Here is a 26465-nt window from a genome sequence, read left to right as displayed (position 1 = left end):
CTTAACAAAGAAAGAGCTAACGGACCGAAGCTGACTCTCTCCAGTCACCTGTTATATCACACCTCAAGACACCATACACCTGACCCCCCATAAACAAACCCACCAACACCGCTGCAGACACGTACACAAACCACCCCCCATCCGCGCAAAGAGAACAGCTCCATATTCCGTGCGTGTGGTCCTCGTACAGTAGACGCACTGCCTCACTTCTCCATCACGGCGCATCATTACAATAGCGGGGGAGGGCCCCTCTCGGATGATGGTCCCGGCTATGGGAGGGTACGGAAGGCGGGACCAGATCAGTGTCCGTTCCTCGGAGCTTGCGAGTCTGGGACTAGGGCTGGAGAGATCGCCGGTGAGCATCGTCACCACTCCAGCACGGAGCCTCGCTTGGCCGAACGCTGCGCCGTGCACTCGTCGGGATTGCACAACATTCCTGAGAAATATACCTGCTATTTATGGCATGTGGCTGGTAACTTTATTCCTGCTGTATTCTTTACAAGAAGGTACGTGAAAGACATTCACACTATTGCGCTCCAATCCAGTGATGAAGTTGGGGCGCATATGGGCTATTTGTGTTTATTTGTGCTACAATAAATGAGGTTGGGTTGAAATGCGCTAATTTACAAAAGTCGTAACTTTAAATTCCTTCTTGTCAGTTAAAGTCAATGGCCTATCTTTACTTGGATAAAAAGCTTGATTTGGATGGGAATAATCGGTTTTAACCACACTTAGAATGGAGGATGACCATTAGAATGACTTTCCAGCCACCATCCCCTCTGTCAGGTGTCTTGATCAATCCAAGGACGCATTATGCAGCTGCATAAATACACGTTTACTTTATTTGAGAAGGAACGTACATATTGGCAGTGTGGTCCATATTCCCCTAAACGCTGTATGTGGCAGTTAAAATGGGAGAGATAACATTTGCATGCATGAACATGTCGAGTTGTCATGAATATGGAGACACGACAATAAGAGAGGAAGCGATGCGGACGCAAAGACTGCGAGCTACAAGCTGCTACGAACTCCAACTGGGTCTCTGAGCTGTGGGATGTTTATCAGAAAAGTAGCGGGGCATTCAAGTGTACATTTGTTTGCTCTCTTTCCTCTGTCCCATAACAGATAGCAGAAGGTGTCACAGGCTTATGTGTCATTTGCTAATATGGCTTCTTTGGCGCACCAAATTAGTGCATGTCTGTTGAAGAGCGTGCCTTTTAGTGTGTGTGTGTGTGTGTGTGTGTGTGTGTGTGTGTGTGTGTGCGCGTGAGTGTTCAAACACAATGAGGGCCAAAACATTTTATAAGAGATGTGTAAAGCGATGCTGAGGATTTTGAACGCTGGGATTATACGCAGTTGGGAATTTGCTTCATTTTCTAGAATGACACGGGTCAGCGCATGCAGACACACTCAGTTATTATTATCGGTAGTCTAATTATGCATCCTCCATTTTCTATGGCCCCAGATTCTACATACTGATTGGGTTTGCATGGAAAAATACTGCAGGTCGAGAGGAAGCTTCAATATGGTTTTTGATTGAACAATTGCTTCAGATTGAACGCTTGTCAACCATTTCAACAACTTGAACATAATCCAGTCGATCAAATTCAGTCATAACCCCAAGATAAAATAAATACATATACATAAATAATAAATAAATAAATATGTAAATAATTGTCCAAAACGTAAATAGTCTTAGGACCACAAGCAGATAGGCCCTAACTCTATTCTGTTCACTCTGTGTTTTCATGAGTGGATGCCCTTTCAGACATATGAAAGACATGGCCTATATCCTTGCAGGCCAACAGTCCGGGATGGCGTGGCGTGTGTGCGTGGTGCTGCTGCTGCTGTTGTGACGAGGGCTTTTTGTGGTGTTTTTGTTGTGTTTAATTGGATTACAGGGTCTTTTTAGATTATGTACTGCACACTGTCTTGTCTCGTGACTGAACAAGACGTGCTGTGTGTGTGTGTGTGTGTGTGTGTGTGTGTGTGTGTGTGTGTGGTGAAAGGAGGGAGGGAGGGGTGAGGGTTGCAGCTAGGCAGTGGAGCGGAAAGAGTAGAGAGGGAAGAGATGTTGATAACGCAGTCGAAAACGAACTTCAATTTAGCATAGTTTTTTCCTTTATTCGTTCATTTTTGTCAGCAATCAATTTCATATTTACATACTATCTGATTTAATGTGTGTTTTAATTTTAAAGAGACGATTTGATCAGAGAAAAATGTTAGCCAATTATCTCACATGCATATGCATTAGGACTGCGTATTTTCCTGAGTCTGCCGCGCCTCCATAAAGGTTCTCACTTTTGTGGAACGGCACACAACATCCTGTGCTTAATTTGATGAATATATCTTCCATACATCCTTGCATAATTTGATATTCTCAGAAATATACATTTTCGTTGTCGTTGGTTTCCAGTAGGCTAATTAGTCATTTGAGTGCAATATGAACAACCAGATGTCCCATAATTGATGCGTCTCGGCCATACCAGTACTCATCAACCCCTGGTTTGAAACGGGGTGTGTGCGGGTGGGGGGGGGGGGCTCATTCTTCTTTGTCATGATCTGGTCTCGCTTGTCATTTTATGTAAATGTGATGAGACACAAAACAAATCAGCAGGGAAAGATGCTATCCGTGCCATCTATTCAGCCGAAACAGTCAGGCCTATTGGTGATGGCACTTATTGTACATATTTGTTGCAATGTATTAACGTAATAATGTTCATATCAATTTGTGATATTTAAAGCCTAATGTTTTATCATTATTATGGCTCCACAAATTCAAATCACCCAATATTCTGATCAAGACTACGGTTTGTAAAATAATGAGGGAGAGATACTAGAGTTATTTTATCAATTCATTGCTGATTCCGGTTTTATCCAGTTCAGCCAGACAGGCCTCCAATCCATAAAACGAATACTGAATGACTGTACCGTTTCAATAGAAACGATAGGATGAATGTAGGATATAAATAGATTAGTTGACACATCTAAACAGTTGGTTTTTATGCATGTATATTTCGTTTCCCTTACCTGACGGGAACATAACTATGACTCAATGACTGGTGGGGGGATGAGCAGTCGTCAAATAGGCAATGTGGTGTACGTGGTGGCAGCGATATTATCTTGCCTGAACCAGATTTTCTGAACATTTGCCAAAATTAAAATGTGAAACCAATACACCTATATTATTATTAATATTATTATTGTAAAAATAAAAATAATTATTATTATCATTATAATTCGGCCTATCAGTGTTTATTAATTTGTGATGTGTAAGCATTTTGTTATGCACAATATATAATTGCATTCTTTAGGCTGCATTTTGAGGCAATTTATCATCTCTGTAATGTCCCCCTTACAGACCTCTTTCTCTCTACTTAGTCCCCTTACCGGATGAAATATGCAAAATTGGTTTCTCTTCTTGTTTTACCCAAATCAGCATCCCTTCCCAGCTGCGTAATTAGTAGGCTTCAGTTTGAACTGAAACTAAAGCCTGATTTGCAACCTATTTACAAAAGTAAATCAGTTCATTGACTAGAGGACTGCACTTCTCCCTCCTCTTTTGTTTTATGTTTGATGGGATAGCCGTTTGTTTCCATAATCTGGGCCAGATAGTTTTGACAACGGCGTGTTGCTCTCTGCTCTCCTCATAACGTATTTTGTCAACCGTTATGGCACTTGTCTGACTTACAACCAAGGCCTGGTCGGGCGGATACGGCAGTGTAATTTTGGAATCAAATGAAAGGCACACAAACTGAGAGATGAGAGGGCAGAATGGGCTTGTAGTCATTTTCTTATGAGTCAGATTCAGACTGCCTCGAATTCATGTACACCACTGCACTGCGTCTAGATGTGTTGCGTCTGCGTCCTGGTGAAAGGCTACTACCTCGCCACGTGTGCCAGTACGGTATTTTTGCTTTCATTTAGTCTGACGCGATATTCAATTGAACATACACTTTTAAATTAAGTCTTTCACGTTGATTCCAATGATATCGACTCGACCTATCCTGTCCTCTCCTTAGCCACGAGTTATCCCGCAACAAGTTGCCTGCAACCCCACCCCTCTCTCTCTCTCGCTGAATATAATTGCGCGACCGACAGTCATAATATTCGATCTCTAAGTGTATACCATCTCTTCTCCTAAATAACACCTTACCTATGAACTTGTCATTTGTCTCTGCGAGGCACGGCCACAATAATACCACCCTCTCGTGTTAACTCGCATCCCCTCGTCTCGCTCTGGCAAGCAACGACTGTTTTTACCGTGGAGTGTTTGTGCTGGTGACTTGGCCGGTGAACAGAAAAGCCACGGAGGCTATTCCTCACCTGCATGCATCATTTAGGCCTAGGGTAACTTGACCATATGGGGAGAACAGAGAAATGACATAGATAACAAATGCCGCTTCACTCCTCTACCCTTCCAATGGGTAACTTACCAATGCCTTAAAAAAATATGAACATATGAACACAAATGAACACCCTATAAAGTAAACAATGACTTGACCTTTTCACATGGATTGTCCAATTGAGTTTGATAACTCAACAGGTATTCTCTCACCTGTTGTTGAGTGGGGCATCTTTTCTGTGGCCTCTGACTTGACAGTCATCTCCACTTTCACAAGATCTGTTGTACCAGGAGAGGAAAGGAGATGCAAGGGGGGGGGGGGGGGTCATGTGTAGGGCTAATCTGCTTTAAAGTGACATGGCCAGCTCTTCTTTTCCCTCCTTTGCGTCCCTCTTTTCTCTAGCTGTCTTGCTTACTACCGCTCCCTATATCTCGGACTCAGTGAGAAGGAAGGATAGAGGATTAAATCACACCCCAACAATATGACACTCACTTCACAACTGTGAAAATCTTTCATTTAAAGAGGGAGGTTGTGGCTCCTCAAACGCTGAAACGGATCCTAATATTCCACTGAATAATGTGTAGAAGGGGGTTGTTTGTGGTGTGTGCGTGCGTGCGTGCACACATGCATGCGTCCGGCAAGGTAATTTCAGTGTTATGCCAATGCATTATTCTTTTTCAGTGTCTTTGTATGCAAAATGGGTATCAAATAGCATTCACAATGATATAATTATAATTCTCTTCTTGCTTTCCCGTAATGGGTTGTAAAACATCACTACTATGTTATTGTGGTGTTGTAACTGAAAGCAATGACATTAGTGTTATGCTGCCTGAACATATTAAGTATTGTATTCTGTATGATTCATCAGACCCATAACAGGAACGCATTCTTGCCTCTGAGAATGTGTACGTGTATCCTTGAGTGCATGTTATTGTGTGTGTGTGAGAGAGATTTATTGACCTGTGTGCATGGGATGGTATGAATCTCAGAGACGATTGCGTGTGTGTGTGTGTAGATGAGACAGAAAGAGCTGCATTATGCATAGCCGTTCACCATAGGCAATATCCCTGTCTCAGTGGCATACATATTCATACGCCATTTTCATACTGCCCGCAAAAGGGGGAAAAAAAGGAAATATGCAGATGTGTGTGTGGAGGGAGGAGAGGCTTGAGTCAAATGTGTCACAGCAACAGAACAAGAGCAGGAGACGGAGTGAAGAAGCTTCACCCAACAGGAGTGGTGTTTTAGGTAACTCACCCAAATCACAATGACCTTCTCCCGTTGTAATCAACGCATTCAGGCTTGAAGGAAAGGGAAAATATGCTTCCAAAATGGATGAGTGCGCCTAGCTCTCTCACTTGCTCCTCTCCTCCTCTACTCTGCTCCCTTCCTGCCCATGCCAGGGAAAAGGGCGGGCAGCCTGAGGGCATGGAAGAACTAAGAGTTACACGTTGGGTTAGACGTCTCAGAACAAAGAAAGGGAGAATTTGGGTTATTTCAGTCCTCTCTCCTCTCCTTATTTCCACCATGACTCCCTGTTGAATGGGGTAAAGACTGGCCCCTTGCTCAAATCCTCAGACCCCAAAGCCCCGTGTGGGATCCTTATGTCCCCTTTTAATCCAAATCCCAAATCTAGCCCAAGCCTCTAATCAAATCAAATGTATTTATATAGCCCTTCTTACATCAGCTGATGTATCAAAGTGCTGTACAGAAACCCAGCCTAAAACCTCAAACAGCAAGCAATGCAGGTGTAGAAGCACGGCGGCTAGGAAAAACTCCTTAGAAAGGCCAAAGCCTAGGAAGAAACCTAGAGAGGAACCAGGCTATGAAGGGTGGCCAGTCCTCTTCTGGCTGTGCCGGGTGGAGATTATAACAGAACATGGCCAAGATGTTCAAATGTGAACATAGTGAACAGGTCAGGGTTCCATAGCTGCAGGCAGAACAGTTGAAACTGGAGCAGCAGCATGGCCAGGTGGACTGAGGACAACAAGGAGTCATCATGCCAGGTAGTCCTGAGACATGGTCCTAGAGCCCAGGTCCTCCGAGAGACAGAAAGAAAGAAAGAAAGAGAGAATTAGAGAGAGCATACTTAAATTCACACAGGACACCGGATAAGACAGGAGAAATACTCCAGATATAACAGACTGACCCTAGCCCCCCGGCACATAAACTACTGCAGCATTAATACTGGAGGCTGAGACAGGAGGGGTCAGGAGACACTGTGGCCCCATCCGATGATACCCCCAGACAGGGCCAAACAGGCAGGATATAACCCCACCCACTTTGCCAAAGCACATCCCTCACACCACTAGAGGGATAACTTCAACCACCAACTTACCATCCTGAGACAAGGCCGAGTATAGCCCACAAAGATCTCCGCCACGGCACAACCCAAGGGGGGGGGTGCCAACCCAGACAGGAAGACCACGCCAGTGACTCAACCCACTCAAGTGACGCAACCCTCCTAGGGACGGCATGGAAGAGCACCAGTAAGCCAGTGACTCAGCCCCTGTAATAGGGTTAGAGGCAGAGAATCCCAGTGGAGAGAGGGGAACCGGCCAGGCAGAGACAGCAAGGGCACACTCCTGGGCCAGACTACACTCAATCATAGGACCTACTAAAGAGATGAGTCTTCAATAAAGACTTAAAGGTTGAGACCGAGTCTGCGTCTCTCACATGGGTAGGCAGACCATTCCATAAAAATTGAGCTCTATAGGAGAAAGCCCTGCCTCCAGCTGTTTGCTTAGAAAGCTCTACCACTGTCCCTAGTCATGTCTTGACGTCCTCCTGGTGAAGGCAACATTGTATCATCTCATGTAGCCCTCTGGAAGGTTTTAGTGGATTTTCTGCCATCTTGTTTACATTCATCCATCTCTCAGGGGCTTGATTTCGGATTGGGCACTGGGCTTCTATATCCACTTTTGGGTTGGGGTGTTTTTTTCTCTTTCTTTGGTCTCTCTCTTCTTTCTAATGGTTGTGTTGACAGACCCTGTCAGTCTGTGGCGGGACGTCGTCCTGGCTCTCTCTCTCCCCCAGACCCCGACTGGCGGATTATATATATATGGCCATCTTTATTATGGGCCTTTCTGCTGCAGCCCACAATCTGTGCTGCACGATGGGAGTTCAGTCCACCACTGTACTGCCCTCTCTGTGTTGTACTGTACTCAAGTGACTGACCTGGATTCACCAATAGGACAGCTTCACAAGAGCCGCCTCATCCAAAGTCGCCTGTTTGCTTTCTTTTTAGTTCAATATGGGCCTCCGATTTGTTTTGATGTCACTTCGCGGGCGCCATTTTTTATGACATCACAGTAATTTGTTTATTTGTAGAATGTCTTTCATTTTTTAAATAAGATTACAGGGATGCTCAATGATGATTCAAGGATTCCTTTCTTAACAATTTTTCAAATATTTTTTATATTTTTCGCAAAAATACATGTAGCTTAGTGGTTAAGAGCTTTGAGCCAGTAACCAAACACTCACTGGTTCGAATCCCCCAGCTGACTAGGTGAAAAATCTGTCAATGTGCCCATGAGCAAGTCACTTAACCTTAATTGCTCTGGATAAAGAGTGTCTGCTAAATGACTCAAATGTAAATGTGAGACTGAAAAGCCAGTGTGGCCCTGTCCATGGTGCTGAAATGGTCTCTCTCTCAGAACATGAGCAGAGATTTGTGTTTTATATGGCATATGATACAGGATATATTGCACTCAACCTAAATTACACCTTTTAGACACAGAGGAACTGCTCCATTTTGGATAGGAGAGGGACCTCACATACACACACACATGCACTTATGTGTACACACTCACACTGTCACCTCTCCTCACTCCCCTCATCACTGCCCCCCCCCAACACTAACGCACGTATGCACACACAAACTCGTGCGCACGCACACGCACACGCACACAGTGACCCCCCTTAACCCTTCCCTGGCCCTGATCTAACCCAACCACACACACACACCAGAGAAGTGGGAAAGAGGCCCTCCACGGTGCTGCGATTACCAGGGCGGAGAGACTATGTGTGTGTGTTAAATGTGAAAGGAGATTATATGGATTTAACTCTCTGCGTCTGGAATACAAATTCAAATCACATAACATATCCTGCCATGTACTCGAGGACTTTAACAGGAGAGAGAGAGAGAGAGAGAGAGAGAGAGAGAGAGAGAGGGAGGGGAAGGGTGAGAGACAGGGTAAGATGGATTGAGAATGGTGGGGAGAGAAAAAGAGGGAGAGATAAAATGTATGGAGAGTGAGGAAGAGAGAGAAAAAATACATTGACGCAGAGGAGAGGAGGAAGAGAAGTGGGAGAGGGATGAATGAATGGAGAGAGAGGGAGAGGGGAGAGACAGAGCTACCCTTACCTAGTGAGGGCTTTAGCACTATCTCAACCATTCAATACTCTGCCATCACTTGTATCATATTCTTCATTCTGTTTTTGCTGTACCAGATATCAATTGGCGTATGTCTGTTAATATTTACACTATATATACATAAGTATGTGGACACCTCTTAAAATTTGTGGATTCGGTTATTTTAGCCACACCCGTTGCTGACAGGTGTATAAAAATCAAGCACACAGCCATGCAATCTCCGTACACAAACATTGGCAGTAGAATGGCCTTACTGAAGAGCTCAGTGACTTTTAACGTTGCACCGTCTTAGGATGCCACCTTTCCAACAAGTTAGTTTGTCAAATTTCTGCCCTGCTAGAGCTGCCCCAGTCAACTGTAAGTGCTGTTATTGTGAAGTGGAAACATCTAGGAGCAACAATGGCTCAGCCGCAAAGTGGTAGGTCACACAAGCTCACAGAATGGGAACGCCATGTGCAGAAGCGTGTAGCGTGTAAAAATTGTCTGTCCTCAGTTGCGATACTCACTACCGAGTTCCAAACTACCCCTGGAAGCAACGTCAGCACAAAAACTGGGTTTGGTGGGTTTGGCAGGAGAACGCTACCCACCCCAATGCATAGTGCCAACTGTAAAGCTTGGTGGAGCAGGAATAATGGTCTGGGGCTGTATTTCATGGTTCGGGCTAGGCCCCTTAGTTCCTGTGAAGGGAAATCTTAACGTTACAGCATACAATACCATTCTAGACGATTCTGTGCTTCCAACTTTGTGGCAACAGTTTGGGGAAGGACCTTTCCTTTTTCAGCATGACAATGCCCCCATGCACAAAGCGAGGTCCATACAGAAATGGTTTGTTGAGATCGGTGAGGAAGAACTTGACTGGCCTGAATAGAACCCTGACCTCAACCCCATCGAACACCTTTGGGATGAATTGAAACGCTGACTGCGAGCCAGGCCTAATCGCCCAACATCAGTGCCCGACTTCGCTAATGCTCTTGTGGCTGAATGGAAGCAAGTCCTCGTAGCAATGTTCCAACATCTAGTGGAAAGCCTTCCTAGAAGAGTCGAGGCTGTTACTGCAGCAAAGGGGGGGACCAACTCCATATTAATGCCCATGATTTTGGAATGAGATGTTCGCCGTGCAGGTGTCCACATACTTATGATATGATGCTGTACACTCAGCTCCATTCTAAGAGAACCACTCCCCAAATAAAATGAAACCCAACAACGTCCATATTGGTTCTCTGACTAACAATAAGACTCAGCGGGGTTGCGAGCATCCCAAAGCCTTGACCCTAATCCCCTGGCAGACACACAGTGGCACAGACAGTTGGCAGAGTGACCCCTGTTTCCTGTGCCAAGGTCACTGCTGGAGTGTGGGTCATGTAGTGTATATAGAAAGGCCCATAAAGAGACTTGACTTAACTGAAAATGAATGAAGCACTGAAATTAATCTGATCTGAAACATATGAATTATGACAAAATATGCATTTAAGTCCTTTCATTTTTCCCCCTCATAGCAGTTTTAATGATTTTCCTCATGCTAATTTGGTTTGACATCAATGCACATGGCTGGCTGTAGGTTATCTGCTGTGCTGCCGATCCCTCCTAAATCTACCTTGATGAGGCGTCTAGCCGCCACCTCCATTCACGGACATTCGTCCCACGTCATTCAGAGTCAAACAGAGAGGGCTAATCCGGCCATTGTTGACACAAACCAGGGAAGAGGATTAATTATAGATCATTGATTCAGAAGAAATGATCTGGCTCTCATTCCTCCTGTCTCCTGTTGGCCCGGGACCAAGCTGAGCTCAGCACACCCCCCTACGCTAAAAAGACGTCTAGCTGCCTCCCAGGAGACACTGATGGGGGGGGAGGTATTAGGGACTCATCTCCCCTAAGACGACTTATGGGACAACGGCACTTCATTGAAGCAGCGTGTGAAAGTCATAGTGGTTGCAAAGAAGTTGGGGGTTGCGGTTGGAGATATACCGAAGGCTTCTCAGTGACGATATCGTCTTGAGGTGGGTTTAACTGGCAGATTAGGTTTGTTCTAACGACCTCATGGATTCTTGTTTTTGTGGGCAGGGTATACCAACATGGGGGGGGTCTGAGGGTGCATGACCCCTTTCCCCTCCAATCAGATGCAAGTCTAATGAGGGGTTCTCGTTAGGCATATCTTAGACTACAGATACGATGCTAGCACATTGTTGATGACGGATCTCTGCTGTTTTTGGCTGCCAGGTCGCTTGTTTCGATTAAGGTGGATGAGAGAGTAACATGTTACATGATCAAAGTCAATGCCCAGGTTGATTTAAGCTATTGTACAGACCAACTTTTGTACAGACCAAACAAGTAGACCGTGTTCATCTGCTCTTAGCAGAGCTTCCGACTGTGGCCTGGCTTATCTCTTATCATAACAGACTTACATGTAGCTGGAAATAAATAATGAATATATTACGTCAGGTCATTTGCCTAATGGGGAAAGAGTAATTGATTCTATTTTTGGGATCTGCTGTGCTGACCTGATGGAAATCTCTAGAAGATAACCCAGTTTGCAGATTGGCAGGTAGCTGCCCACACATTGGCTGTGTGTATATGTGTGTGGGAGGATATGGGTGTGTGTGTGTCTGTGTGTGTGTCCCAACCCCACCCTATCTCTTCTCCCCATCAGAGTGAGGATGTAGTCTAGATGTGGCTTTTCTTTGTGTGTGTGTGTGTGTGTGTGTGTGTGTGTGTGTGTGTGTGTGTGTGTGTGTGTGTGTGTGTGTGTGTGTGTGTGTGTGTGTGTGTGTGTGTGTGTGTGTGTGTCTGTGTGTGTATTATCCTGACCATGTCTCTCTCCCCCCATCACAGTGAACAGTGAGGATGTGGTCTCGACGCGGCTGTACTTTGTAAACGCCTCCCTGCAGCGGGTGACCTTCTCCAGCTCGGTCGGGGTGTCCCTGCCCTGCCCCGCGGGCGGCGCACCCCATGCCGTCCTGCGCTGGTACCTGGCCACCGGCGACGACATCTACGACGTGCCCCACATCCGCCACGTGCACGCCAACGGCACCCTCCAGCTCTACCCTTTCTCGCCCTCCGCCTTCAACAGCTACATCCATGACAACGACTACTTCTGCACCGCAGAGAACCAGGCCGGCAAGATCCGCAGCCCCAGCATCCACGTCAAAGCAGGTCAGACTCAGACTGAACACAGGCAACCTTTTCTGGTGGGGCCTTAGACAGACGGACATAGGTTCTACAGGTGAAGCTGTGTCTCTAACTTAACAGTGTTCCCGGGGCCAAACGGAAACACAGTGTCTTCACAAAGAATGAGAGGAGGCTAAGCATAAAGACAGGCTGCAAGGAAGAGGTTTAGAAACACAAAGAAAATGCATGTAGTGCCTCAAATACTTTCTCATGCGATTTGATGCTGATCATTCAGCTCCATTCTAAGAGAACCACCCCCCCAAACACAGTGAAGACACACAAACAACAAAAACATCTGTAACAAACGGTAAACCAAACGACATCCATATTGGTCCTCTCACTAACAATAAGTCTCGTGGGGGGGGGGGGGGAGCGTCCCAAAGCCTTGACCCTGCGCCTTTAAAAATCCCCTGGCAGCCACACACACAGTGGCACAGACAGTTGGCAGAGTGACCTCTGTGCCCTGTACCAAGGTCACTGCTGGAGTGTGGGGCTGGCCAAACTGCAATGGGGGAGTTCACACACGTACACATACAAGCAGGCTTTGGGATGCTCACTCACACACACACCAGCCTGTGCCCTGCTTATGCCAGCAGGCCTCCTGTCTCCCAGTCTCACCATCTGTCCATGGACTGGAAAGTCCCCCAACTACACACACACACACACACACCATTTTTGTCAAGCTGGCTGTTCTGGGTAGCTGTGCCAGGTCTTTGTCGGGGTGTTTACTGTAGCTGGAAAGGGAATGAGTTTAAACATGTGAGGGATTGAACAGAGTTAAACAGAGAGAAGAAATATTGTTGGTGTTTTAGTTCACGTTCAAATCTGCATCTTCAAAATCGGAACGACCCCATTAAAAGATGTGGACGATATAAAACAGATCCAGTAGCGATTCAGTTGTTAACTGTCAGTTGGCCAATTGAAGATGGCTACAGACAACACCTACTCCACCATACCCATTATAGCCTTTCTGTCCAGAGGACCCTTGTCCCATCAGCTGTACAGTGTCTTTCCAACCAGCATCTGTGTGGGGCGACCTTCCCTAAAAAATAATTACCTCAATTAATCAATGAAATGCTGAGTCTGTGAAAAACCACCATCCCCCACACCCACACCCAACTCTGCAGCCCCTCAACTCCAGCTCTCAGGACTCGCCTGTGTATTGCCCCACTACTGCCGCACACTTTCGCAGAACGCACACACACACACACACACACACACACACACACACACACACACACACACACACACACACACACACACACACACACACACAAATTCACATACACATTCTGCGGTTACCATGGGCGACAGGCAGGGCTTGAGAGGCAGGGTGTGGCGCGTTCCGTCTCAGGTGGCGTCGGAGACCGACAGCTCACGGTGTGACACCCCCCCTCTAATTCTCCCTCCCTCCCATGCGTGCTGATACCGTGCCAACAATAGCACTGGCACCTGGGTGGATCTCTGTACATTTATGAAAATCACTGCTTGTTTTCTTTCTCTCCCTCTGTTAACGTCAAAGTCCTGAGCCTCTATTTCTTGTTAAACCCATTCTCACACGTTTTCATCCTCGGCATTTGACGGACATTTTGTAAATCACCTGCCGGTGTTCTAATGACGTTGAAGGTGTTTCCATTGGCTCTCATAGGATGCGTTCCCATCCATCTCTAGTTCTTGCCATCCTCCTCCCCTTCATTGTCAACATTTGTCCCTCATCTGCTTTCCATCCTACGCCCGTCCCCTCCGTTGTCCTCTCCTCACCCCATTAACAGTGAATAGACACACTGTGAATAACATGACAAAACATTGAAAAGCAGGCTTGGGCATCATATGTGCGTGACGGTTGACATTGATAAGCGTCATTAACCAGGTTTTTCCCGTCCAACCTTTTTACGCGAAATCAAGTCCACGTCGGATCAACAAAAAAAATGTCATGACAGGTCTGATGGAAACGGCGAATGTCGATAGCAACTGTCGACAAAGCAAAATACGCTAGACAAGGTGGGATCTTTTTGTGTTGGTAAAATAAGTGACGCGAGAAATGGCAGTGGAAACGCTTTTATGTGCAAATGTTGATATAATAACAATCATATTGAAGTAAAGTTGGAGTCACGCAAAGACATGTTGTGTGGTTCTCACACTACGACTCGGGGAAAGTATGCAGTCGATTAGGCTACAGATGAAATAACTTATGATGAACGTGACGGATGTTTCAAGATCATTCGCTTGATGCTCCTTTCCAGTAAATATCAAGGGTCTTATTCTGGTGACATGATGATCGATGCTTGGCTGCCTTTTGACAAATTCGAATAATCTCGCTCTTTTGTCCATAATAATCTCATCATGTAGGCTATACCCGCAATGTATCTGCGAGTTGTTGGCTAAAGCGCACGTGCCAATACCAGATTGGGCACATTCACTATATAACTCAACATTTTTCTTGTGACAAAACCATCAGAGGAGTTGAAAATGCAATGGAAACCTATTTAAAAGTTTAGGACCCCTGTATGTATAAAAAAAATATATACAAATAAAATATTAGAGAAAATATTGAATTTGGATTTTACTGCTGTAGCCCATAGAAATGCATTGAATAACATTGTTTTTTTCTCACAAAAGACAGTAAAAAAAAGAAATCATAAGGAATAAGGTTTTGAAGGGTCTGTCCTATTTCTAGGAGATAAGAAAGCTCAGGAAATATTGTTGTTTTTTGGACACAATGTATTTAGCCCTTTTTTGTTGACACAAAACTACCTCTATACTTCCATTCATTTGTATGGGTTACCTTCAGATGAGTCCCATGACACTTGTGGGGGTCATAGAGCAAAACGGAGCACACCATCCTGTCCTTGAGAGTCTCCCCTTTCCTTAGTGGGGTCATATTAGTAGCCCAAATGGTTCGGACGGTACAGATGTTTTCTCCTGGTCTGACAAACAGCTCTGCCACTTTCCACCGCAGATGCAGATGCAGATGGCCGACATAGGTGGATGTGGTGGATTGAGAAGCAGCCCAAGCTTAAACTGACAGATCTTGACGGAGATTGTATTATTGTGTTAATTAGATTGACTGTTGAGGACTATTTCACTTTTTTTCGGTACATGGGAATTTTTCCACAAAAATTTATTTTTACATTTACATTACATTTTAGTCATTTAGCAGACGCTCTTATCCAGAGCGACTTACAGTAGTGAATGCATACATTTCATTTCATTTCATACATTTTTTTGTACTGGTCCCCCGTGGCAGTATGTCATCACGCAATTGGTCAATTTGACTGAAACACATCTCTGGTGGAAAAATGTGCATGTATGCATATTTTAGAGTATTCGCATTAAAATCTGTCACCAATTGAACGAGAATCTAAACACTGGGCTATTGGCTGTGATGCTTTACTGAGTAGATATTGGACCTAGACTGAGTTTCTGACCTCGTCTCAAAACGCAGTCTGAATGAACTACAGCTGAGCGCTCCACTCTTGAGACCGAGTTTATTCTTCCACCTATCAGTGGCCACCAGGGGAGAGAAACAAGATAAATCAAGCCATTCCACTGTGACCGAAAAGAAAGGAGAAAAATAAAGTCAGTCAACAGAATTGGGAAGTAGTAGCCACTGCTGTAGAGCTGTCAATCATTTTGGAGTGCATTACAGGTAGACTCTGTCTGGTCCCAGTGCCTGTCTGCCTGCAGTTTGGAGCCTGTTCAAGTCCTGGTAATGAGGACTTCCTGCCTGTGTGCTCATTGAGATCACGTGATGATGGAGCGCCTCTCATTTGGTCTATGGCTGCCTGCTCAGCGCTCCTCACACCTGTCAAATGCCTGCTGTCCTCTCCCACACACACGCGCGTACACGCACACACACAGCAGAGATGACTGGTGACTTTACTGGATGACTTTTTATTCATTTTTGCCTGACAGTCCGAGTAACCGTCAATGGCTGGTAGTGTAGTAGTAGTGTAATCAACGCTAGGCATGTGTCTGTATCCTATGTCCTTCGCCTTTTGTCACACAGAGCTAGAGTTACACACACAGGGGAGGTCTAGAGTGAACTGGGGTCAGCTGTTCAGTGAGCTCCCTCAGCTCCCCTTTTTCTACCAACACAAACACACCGAGTTTAGACTGAGGGCTGAGCACAGTGGTCCACTGCCGCCCTGTATGCTCCCGGCCATGGCCGCTCTCCTTTTTATCTCTGGTTTGTAGGTCTTCTGCCACAGAAGGAACCTGCTAGCAAGATGTTGTTTATTCCCATTCATTAACGTGTACAATACAGTACATCCCTTCAGTTTCCCGTTTATATGATTATTTTCTTCTCTCTTTTTCGCTGCTCGCTTTATGAATAAGTAAATAGTGTATTTGGTTTCCCTGTAGTTAATTATTTAGGCAGCAGTGATACAGGCCTCTCCTCCCAGTGCGCGGAGAGCGCCTGGCCGGTGTTTTTGCCCGTTCCTAGGCAACCGGGGTGCATATAGTCAGGCATCAGTAACGTGCTAATGACGGTGCGCATGTGAGGGGAGTGCAATTCATGCATAAACACTGGCTACCATTTGCATGCACTTGCAAGGGCTTAATGAAACAAATGTGGCATATTCTGCACCTCTCGCCTCGAAACCGGAAATATGTGCAATATCAGTGTGCTACCACACTTGTTAGCCTACCTCTGGTTTAAGCCTTTATCGGAAATGTAAGTGCGAAGAATCAGCGATGTTTGCTGTCAGTTGTTTTGGCTTTAAACTGTCTCATAGATGCTCAGTGCTCATAGGGCAATTTAGCTCTGCGTGATGAGATGCAGGTTCTACCAAGGAGTAAATAAATGATTGAACGTATTGGCTTGGCTGCGAAAGGGGCTGCTTAATCGATTATGCCGATTGACCCGGAGATGGTCTGCTGTGATAAGAAACGGGGGCATTTAAATGAGGAATTGGAATGAAGACCTGATTGGAATTATTTGGCCTTTCTTCGATTTGTTACAAATGAGGCTTCGCAATACATTAGGCCACTGAGTGCAGAGGCCAAATAGGCGTAGAGCTTGGCTACGGCTGCTCAAAGCGCATCTCGTGGTTACATTACGTTTGGGGTAGACCCACACCACAACGTTAAGGTTAACGACTTCACTATTCCGACAAGGACATTGGCTCTGGTTTCAGTGGGTGACACTGGCGGCTGGCATTAAACATTATTAATGACCAAGGAAATTCACCTCCAGGCTAGGCGTTAATTATATCGCTAGTGAACTTGGAGAGAGAGAGAGAGAGAGAGAGCACAGGCAGGGTGTGTGTGTGTGTGTGTTGTCGACTTCACGTGGTTAAACCATTACTCCCCTGATTGGTATGAGAGAAGCCTCCTAGAATTAGCTGTGATTAGATTGCAGTGCCACAGAGTCCCCTCCCCACGTTGTTTTCCAGCTGATTTCGGTCTACATTTAATCGCGTTTGCATCGACATGTTTGAAATGACAAACGCCCATGCTTTTGTCTTCTGTTAGTCTAGCTAATACATTTTGATATTACACTGTTATTATGCTTGAAATACAATTTCATTTCAGTCATACCAGCTCTGCTATCGTCTTGTCATGTTGCTGTATAGGCCAATTTCAATCCAATCCACACTGATACCCTTAGTGTTGCCATTTTGTCATTTGTCTATATATATCTGTGCGATGTCCAGGGTACTGTGCGTCAAGTGCAGAGGGCACCCCCTTTTTGCGACTGCCCGCACCCAGCCATTCGGCGCTGCCTTTTAGAATTGCATGGGTTTTTCTTTAAAAATGTAATCGCCATTCGCACCAGATCCTTCTCAATGCAACTGGGTGTCACTTCTTTCTACAATCAGTTTCTCCTTTGCATTGCAGGATTAAAGCGAAAACAACATTGGCTTGATGTTGTTTAACAGTCCACCAACCAAATTTACTCTTAGCGTCTCTCAGTGAATTATAGTTTCAGGAACAATGTCAGGTCTTGCATATCAGAAAAAGAGGTCATTGCTTTCATTGGATTATCATCTAGGGTACAGGTTAGTCATCTCTTGCTCTTGGCTTGTGTTAGCTTTCCGAACGAACGCCTTGGCTTTAGCTTAGCTGACTAACACAGTTGGGTGCAGAATAGCCCCGGTTTGTTCCCCTCTAACCACCCTTCTCCTCTGTCTCTCCTCTCCAGTATTCAGGGAGCCCTATACGGTGCGGGTGGCAGACCAGCGGTCCATGCGGGGCAACGTGGCCGTGTTCAAGTGCCTCATCCCCTCGGCCGTGCAGGAGTACGTCAGCGTGGTGTCCTGGGAGAAAGACACCGTCTCCATGGTGCCAGGTAGGAGCATCTCAGGTTTAGATCTGAATATGTGGAAATGGGAAAAAGTGTCGGCTGGTTGGTTGATTGGTATATATGAGTACAAAGATGGCAAACCTTTAATGTTTTTGGGCCCAGATCTTGAAAGTACAACTCTTATTTCCCCATGCGGGATGGACATCCATCAACAAATACATTCACACTTTGAAAAGAAACCTCACAACCAATCACCAATGCATGTGAACGGGATTCTTGACGGATTGGCTGATTGCTTAATTGATTGGCTGATTGATTGGTTAGTTATATGAGAATGAAGATGACAAACGTGTCTGATTTTGGCCCAAAGGATGAAAAAAATACAGATAAAAAATCATAGTGAACAGACTCTGGACTGTTACCACCAACGGGATTGTTGTGTGTGTGCAGAAGGGTTTTTGAATGTTGATTTTGGGCTCCTTATTTAAATGAATATCACCTCCTGGTTTTTCCGACATTGCTGGTAAGACCCTCGGACCCCTGTTAAGGTCATCTGGAGGTCGTTAATCAGCAGTAATCTGTTTTGTGGTTTTAGTGGCATGTCCCATTTTGTGTAGACCAGAGGGGGGAGCGGGTACATTTTTTTCCAATTATTCAAAATGGAGTCTCATAAAATAGCCTCTCATGGGGTGATCTGTGGCTAGTCACTCATTGCCGTGTTTAATAGCAGTGTGAGGGGGATAAATCCGACAGAGCTGACGTGTGTGCGTGTGTGTGTGTGTGGGTGGGTGTGGGTGTGTGTGTGTGTGTGTGTGTGTGTGTGTGTGTGTGTGTGTGTGTGTGTGTGTGTGTGTGTGTGCGTGCCTGCGCACCTGCATGTGCGTGTGTGTGTGGGAAGAGACTGTAATTCAAGGACATTGCCTCATTGTAACTCATTGGATTGATGGAGTGGACCTGTTTACCCATTGATCACATTCAGACCAAAGAAACCAGGCATGACACACAAACTGTCTTTATATTTTGGCTATGTCACCATCTTTGTCCTACATTTGGAGGGATGTGCTGTCAATTTTCCTGCATCCTACATATATCTAGGTTCCTATTTGTATCTGTGTTACAACTGCTAACATGCTGGTACAGAATGTGGATTTGTGTGTGTGTGTTGCACTGTCTGTAAATGCCCATAGTTTTAAAGGTCGCTCTGTGGCCCAGTAATAAATGGAGGGGTGTCAGATAAGACTTCTCAGGTCAGATGATACAGGTCGCTCTCCTCGCTCCAGCTCTCACCTTCTGATACTCGGCTCCCGTTTCATCTCTCTCACTGTTGTGTGCGTGTGCGTGCACGTGCGTGCGTGTGGCTCTGTCCTTCACACGGGACCACTCATTGATCCAGTGCAGCTGCGTTTCGTATGTGTGTGAACAGGACCCGAGGGGTGGTTTCCAGACTGAATCGATACAGCTTGCTGTCGGATTCCCCTCTCCCTTGTCACGGATACCTCGGTGTGGTGAGACCCATCACTCTGTGTGAGTGATGGATGGACGTGTGCTGGATGTGATGGATGTGTGTATTTCATTAACATATGTATTAGCTGTCAGGCTTTGTATGTCCTCTAATGATTCAGATATCCGTACCATGGTTTTGTGGACATATGGGGGGACATGCTGGTGTTGGTTTTAGCCGATGGGTGTACTGCCATAGACTAAAACACCAGTTCACTTCACACCCCCGGCATTAGGGCGAGGTGACTCTCTGCCCCACTGAGCATGGGGGAGGGCAGATCATCAGTGCTGAACTGACTGAGTCACAGAGCAGTGGAAGGCAGTAGACCCTCTGCAGGGGACTATGTCCCCACTCTCAAGTTTTCTACTGCTATTATAGGCAGTTAGATAAAGCTGATGGGATATGGTGGGCCTCTCTCTCTCTCTCTCTCTCTCTCTCTCTCTCTCTCTCTCTCTCTCTCTCTCTCTCTCTCTCTCTCTCTCTCTCTCTCTCTCTCTCTCTCTCTCTCTCTCTCTCTCTCTCTCTCTCTCTCTCTCTCTCTCTCTCTCTCTCTCTCTCTCTCTCTCTCAAATTCAAGCTGCTTTATTGGCATGAAAAACATTCTGTCAACATTGCCAAAGCAACAATGTATACAATATACATTGTATTAAAATGATAAAGAATAATAATATTAAATGGTATTAAATAATAATACACAATTACATACAAAAATAATAACAATAAAATGGTAACAGTCAATAGTAGAATGTAATGTAATAAATATAAAAATCTAAATATGAAAAATGAAACTATAACTAACTTATAACTAAATAACGGTCATCTTCACCATTACATCAGTACTACAACTACTATCAACATTACCACTACTACTACCACCACCATCACTAAACTGCTATCATTACCATTACCACCAATACCACTGCTATTTGGAATGATAAACAACAATAATAATAGTAATAACAATAATAGTAATAATAAGTAAGTTACTGCTCACTATGCAGATGTTATTATTCAGTGTCCCTCAGGCTATGGCAGGAAAATACATATTTGGCTGCAAGAGTAGCCATTGCACCTTCGCCCGTTAGTATTTTTAGTTTTCCCTCTGGGTTTAATAAGTTACAATTTGGATAAAATGTAGTCATTTCTGTGAATAATGAATCTCTTGGTGAGGAATATTTCTCCCAGTAAAGGAGAAAGTGCATCTCTGTTTCTACCTCCCCTGTCGTGCAATGACCACATACACGCTCCTCTTTCGGTAGCCATGTCTTTTTATGTCTGCCGGTTTCTATTGCCAATCGGTGGTCACTCAGCCTGTACTTGGTGAGGATCTGTCTCTGCTTCGTATCTCTGACAGAGTAGAGATAATCAGCCAATTCATATTCTCTGTTTAGGGTCAGATAGCAATTTAGTCAGCTTTGGGATTTTGTTTCGTTTTTCCAATGTTGTAAATATGAGTCCTTTGATTGGTTCATGATTTTGTTTATTGGAATTATTTATTTTTAAGCAGTGCTGGTGTCAGCTTGGTTGGTTAGGTCCAACACCAGCTGACTGAGAGGGCTCGTTTCTGGGCTCAGCTCTTGGGTTTGAAGTGCTTTAAATTGCAGACTTGAATTTGGACTTGAATTTAGATGTAGCCAACATTTTTATGATCTTTTCTGTATTTTCATTACTACTGGAAAGCGGCCCAATTCTGCCCTACATGCATTAGTTGGTGTATTTCTCTGGACTTGTAGAATTTTCCGACAGAATTCTGCATATAGGGCTTCAATTGGATGTTTGTCCCACATTTTAAAGTCCAGTTTATTGAGTGGCCCCCAAACCTCACTTCCGTAAAGAGCTATTGGTAGGATTACACTGTCAAATAATTTGGGCCAAATTCTAATTGGGATGTTGATTTTGAATAATTTCATACAATGCATACAATGCTCTGCAGGCTTTTTCTTTGAGTGCATTCACTGCCATATTAAAGTTTCCCGATGCAGATATGGTCAGACCAAGGTAGGTGTAATTTTTTGTGTGTTTAATTATGGTGTTGCTCAGGGTGAATTTATATTTGTGTTTCTGCCATCTGTTTTCTTTTGGAAAATCATGATTTTCGTTTTTTGGAAATTTACTGCTAGGGCCCAATTATGGCAATATTGCTCTAGAATGTTAAGGTTCTGTTGAAGACCTTCTTTGGTTGGTGATAGAAGTACCAAGTCATCAGCATATAGCAGGTATTTTACCTCTGTGTCAAATAGTGTGAGTCCTGGGGCTGGAGAATGGTCCAACATGTCTGCTAATTCATTGATATAAATGTTATAAAGATTTGGACTCAAACTGCAGCTTTGTCTCACACCTCGACGTTGTGAAACAAATTCTGTTCTTTGGTTTTTGATTTTTATTGCACACTTGTTTTCTTTGGAAATACATTTTATTAAGTCATACACCTTACCACCCAGCCCACTTTGGAGAATTTTGTAGAATAGCCCTTCGTGCCAAATAGAATCAAATGCTTTTTTTTAAAGTCAATAAATCAAGCAATGATTTTGCCCTCTTTTTTTGGTGGACGTGTTTATTAATTAGTGTGTGTAAGGTGTATATGTGGTCAGTAGTGCGATAGTTAGGCATAAAGCCAATTTGACATTTACTTATCACATGTTTTTCTTGAAGAAAAGTTTGAATTCTTGAATTCATAATGCTACAGAAAACCTTTCCCAAGTTGCTGTTTATGCAAATTCCCCTGTACTTTTTGGGGTCTGATTTGTCTCCGTGTTTGTGGATAGGGGAGATGAGCCCCTGGTTCCAGACATCAGGGAAGCAGCCAGAAGTTAAAACCATGTTGAACAGTTTAGCACAGCATTTTGCTACTCAGGTGTGCTGTTTTTCAGCATTTCATTTCTGATGTTATCTAGACCACAAGACTTCTTTGATTTTATAGATTTGAGCTTTTCATTTAGATCTTGTTGGGTTATTGGGTAATCTAATGGATTTTGGTTGTTTTTAATGACTGATTCAAGGATGTTACATTTTTCTTGAATTTCTAATTGGTTCTGTTGTAAGTCTTTTTGTGGAATGTTTTTGTATAGATTATCAAAATAAGTTTTCCAAATTCCTTCATCTTGTATGGCTAATTCTTGTGGCTTTGTCGTCCTTAAATTGTTCCACATGTCTCAGAAGGGATTTTGGTCAATTGCGTTTTCAATTTCATCAAGTGTCTTTTTGGTATAATTCAATTTCTTGCGTTTCAGTGTTTGTTTATACTGTTTCAGAGTTTCAAAGTTTCAAAGTATTAATATTGTAGCTCTGGGTTGTTTTGCTGCTTATGTTTTTCATTTGACATTTGTCTTAGGCGTTTTCTAATTGTTATACATTCATTATCAAACCATGTCTTTAATCAATTCTGGATTTGTTGTTTTATAACCAAAATGTGAAGAGTATAGGCCCTGGATATTCCAAGAGCTGATAGTTAAAACCTGTTGGGGATAGGGGGCAGTATTTGCACGGCCGGATAAAAAACGTACCCGATTTAATCTGGTTACTACTCCTGCCCAGTAACTAGAATATGCATATAATTGTTTGATTTGGAAAGAAAACACCCTAAAGTTTCTAAAACTGTTTGAATGGTGTCTGTGAGTATAACAGAACTCATTTGGCAGGCCAAAACCAGAGAAGATTCCAAACAGGAAGCGCTCTCTCTGACCATTTCATGGCCTTCTTGATCATCTCTAACCAAAACAGGGGATCTCTGGCATGACGTGACATTTTCTAACGCTCCCATAGGCTCTCAGAAGGCGCCAGAAAGTTGAATGGTAGCTTTGCAGGCCCTGGCTGAAAAACATTAGCGCATTTTGTAAGTGGTCGATCTGAGGACAATGAGACTGGAGGCGCGTGCCCGAGCTGACACCATGTTTACTTTCTCTCTCTTTGAACGAAAACAACCACTCCCGGTCAGAATATTATCGCTTTTTTACGAGAAAAATGGCATAAAAATTGATTTTAAACAGCGGTTGATATGCTTCGAAGTACGGTAATGGAATATTTCGAATTGTTTTGTCACGAAACGCATCGGGCGCGTCACCCTTATTTACCCATCGGATAGTGTCTTGAACGCACGAACAAAACGCCGCTATTTGGATATAACTATGGATTATTTGGGACCAAACCAACATTTGTTATTGAAGTAGAAGTCCTGGGAGTGCATTCTGACTAAGAACACCAAAGCTAATCAAACTTTTCTAATAGTAAATCGGAGTTTGGTGAGTACCACACTTTGTGGGTGTCAAAATAGCTAGCCTGTGATGGCTGGGCTATCTACTCAGAATATTGCAAAATGTGCTTTCACCGAAAAGCTATTTTAAAATCGGACATAGCGAGTGCATAAAGGAGTTCTGTATCTATAATTCTTAAAATAATTGTTATGTTTTTTGTGAACGTTTATCGTGAGTAATTTAGTAAATTCACCGGAAGTGTTGGGTGGGAATGCTAGTCACATGCTAGTCACATGCTAATGTCAAAAGCTGTTTTTTGATATAAATATGAACTTGATTGAACAAAACATGCATGTATTGTATAACATAATGTCCTAGGATTGTCATCTGATGAAGATCATCAAAGGTTAGTGCTGCATTTAGCTGTGGTTTGGGTTTATGTGACATTATATGCTAGCTTGAAAAATGGGTGTCTGATTATTTCTGGCTGGGTACTCTGCTGACATAATCTAATGTTTTGCTTTCGTTGTAAAGCCTTTTTGAAATCGGACAGTGTGGTTAGATTAACGAGAGTCTTGTCTTTAAAATGCTGTAAAATAGTCATATGTTTGAGAAATTGAAGTAATAGCAATTCTAAGGTATTTGAATAACGCGCCACGGGATTCCACTGGCTGTTGAGTAGGTGGGACGCAAGCGTCTGGCCCAGAGAGGTTAATGATCTCATTTATAATAAGTGATATTCACTAGCTTGAGTAAACTACATTGAAAAAAAATAAAAATAATATATACATACATACATATATGCATGCATGCATACATACATACAGTGGGGGAAAAAAGTATTTGATCCCCTGCTGATTTTGTACGTTTGCCCACTGACAAAGAAAGGATCAGTCTATAATTTTAATGGTAGGTTTATTTGAACAGTGAGAGACAGAATAACAACAAAAATATCCAGAAAACGCATGACAAAAATGTTATAAATTGATTTGCATTTTAATGAGGGAAATAAGTATTTTACCCCCTCTCAATCAGAAAGATTTCTGGCTCCCAGGTGTCTTTTATACAGGTAACGAGCTGAGATTAGGAGCACACTCTTAAAGGGAGTGCTCCTAACAGCAGCTTGTTATCTGTAAAAAAGACTCCTGTCCACAGAAGCAATCAATCAATCAGATTCCAAACTCTCCACCATGGCCAAGACCAAAGAGCTCTCCAAGGATGTCAGGGACAAGATTGTAGACCTACACAAGGCTGGAATGGGCTACAAGACCATCGCCAAGCAGCTCGGTGAGAAGGTGACAACATTTGATGCGATTATTCGCAAATGGAAGAAACACAAAAGAACTGTCAATATCCCTCGGCCTGGGGCTCCATGCAAGATCTCACCTCGTGGAGTTGCAATGATCATGAGAATGGTGAGGAATCAGCCCAGAACTACACGGGAGGATCTTGTCAATGATCTCAAGGCAGCTTGGACCATAGTCACCAAGAAAACAATTGGTAACACACTACGCCGTGAAGGACTGAAACCCTGCAGCGCCCGCAATGTCCCCCTGCTCAAGAATACATATACATGCCCGTCTGAAGTTTGCCAATGAACATCTGAATGACTCAGAGGACAACTGGTGAAAGTGTTGTGGTCAGATGAGACCAAAATGGAGCTCTTTGACATCAACTCAACTTGCCGTGTTTGGAGGAGGAGGAATGCTGCCTATGATCCCAAGAACACCATCTACACCGTCAAACATGGAGGTGGAAACATTATGCTTTGGGGTGTTTTTCTACTAAGGGGACAGGACAACTTCACCGCATCAAAGGGACGATGGACGGGGCCATGTACCGTGAAATCTTGGGTGAGAACCTCCTTCCCTCAGCCAGGGCATTGAAAATTGGTCGTGGATGGGTATTCCAGCATGACAATGACCCAAAACACACGGCCAAGGCAACAAAGGAGTGGCTCAAGAAGAAGCACATTAAGGTCCTGGATTGGCCTAGCCAGTCTCCAGACCTTAATCCCATAGAAAATCTGTGGAGGGAGCTGAACGTTCGAGTTGCCAAACGTCAGCCTTGAAACCTTAATGACTTGGAGAAGATCTGCAAAGAGGAGTGGGACAAAATCCCACCTGAGATGTGTGCAAACCTGGTGGCCAACTACAAGAAACGTCTGACCTCTGTGATTGCCAACAAGGGTTTTGCCACCAAATGCTAAGTCATGTTTTGCAGAGGGGTCAAATACTTATTTCCCTCATTAAAATGCAAATAATTTTATAACATTTTTGACATGCATTTTTCTGGATTTTTGTTGTTGTTATTCTGTCTCTCAATGTTCAAATAAACCTACTATTAAAATTAGAGACTGATCATTTCTTTGTAAGTAGGCAAACGTACAAAATCAGCAGGGGATCAAATACTTTTTTCCCCCACTGTACGTACATACATACATACATACATACATACATACATACATACATACATACATACATACATACAGTGGGGCAAAAAAGTATTTAGTTAGCCACCAATTGTGCAAGTTCTCCCACTTAAAAAGATGAGAGAGGCCTGTAATTTTCATCATAGGTACACGTCAACTATGACAGACAAAATGAGAAGAAAAAAAATCCAGAAAATCACATTG

General features: G+C 43.9%; 1 protein-coding gene across 1 annotated transcript; it reads left to right on the top strand.

Moving 5' to 3' along the window:
* The first annotated feature begins 318 nt into the window (after window positions 1–318).
* On the top strand, window positions 319–18511 carry LOC115205966 (Down syndrome cell adhesion molecule-like protein 1 homolog). The gene is made up of 3 exons (XM_029772423.1): window positions 319–506; window positions 11554–11874; window positions 18038–18511. Exons 1-3 carry the CDS (start codon window positions 464–466, stop codon window positions 18469–18471), a joined length of 798 nt encoding a protein of 265 aa, XP_029628283.1. The 5' UTR covers window positions 319–463; the 3' UTR covers window positions 18472–18511.
* Window positions 18512–26465: the final 7954 nt, after the last annotated feature.

The sequence above is a fragment of the Salmo trutta genome, chromosome 13, assembly GCF_901001165.1.
Source record: "Salmo trutta chromosome 13, fSalTru1.1, whole genome shotgun sequence".
Lineage (NCBI taxonomy): Eukaryota > Metazoa > Chordata > Actinopteri > Salmoniformes > Salmonidae > Salmo > Salmo trutta.
The sequence above is the reverse complement of the archived record's forward strand: the minus strand, read 5'-3'. Positions and strand labels throughout refer to the sequence as shown.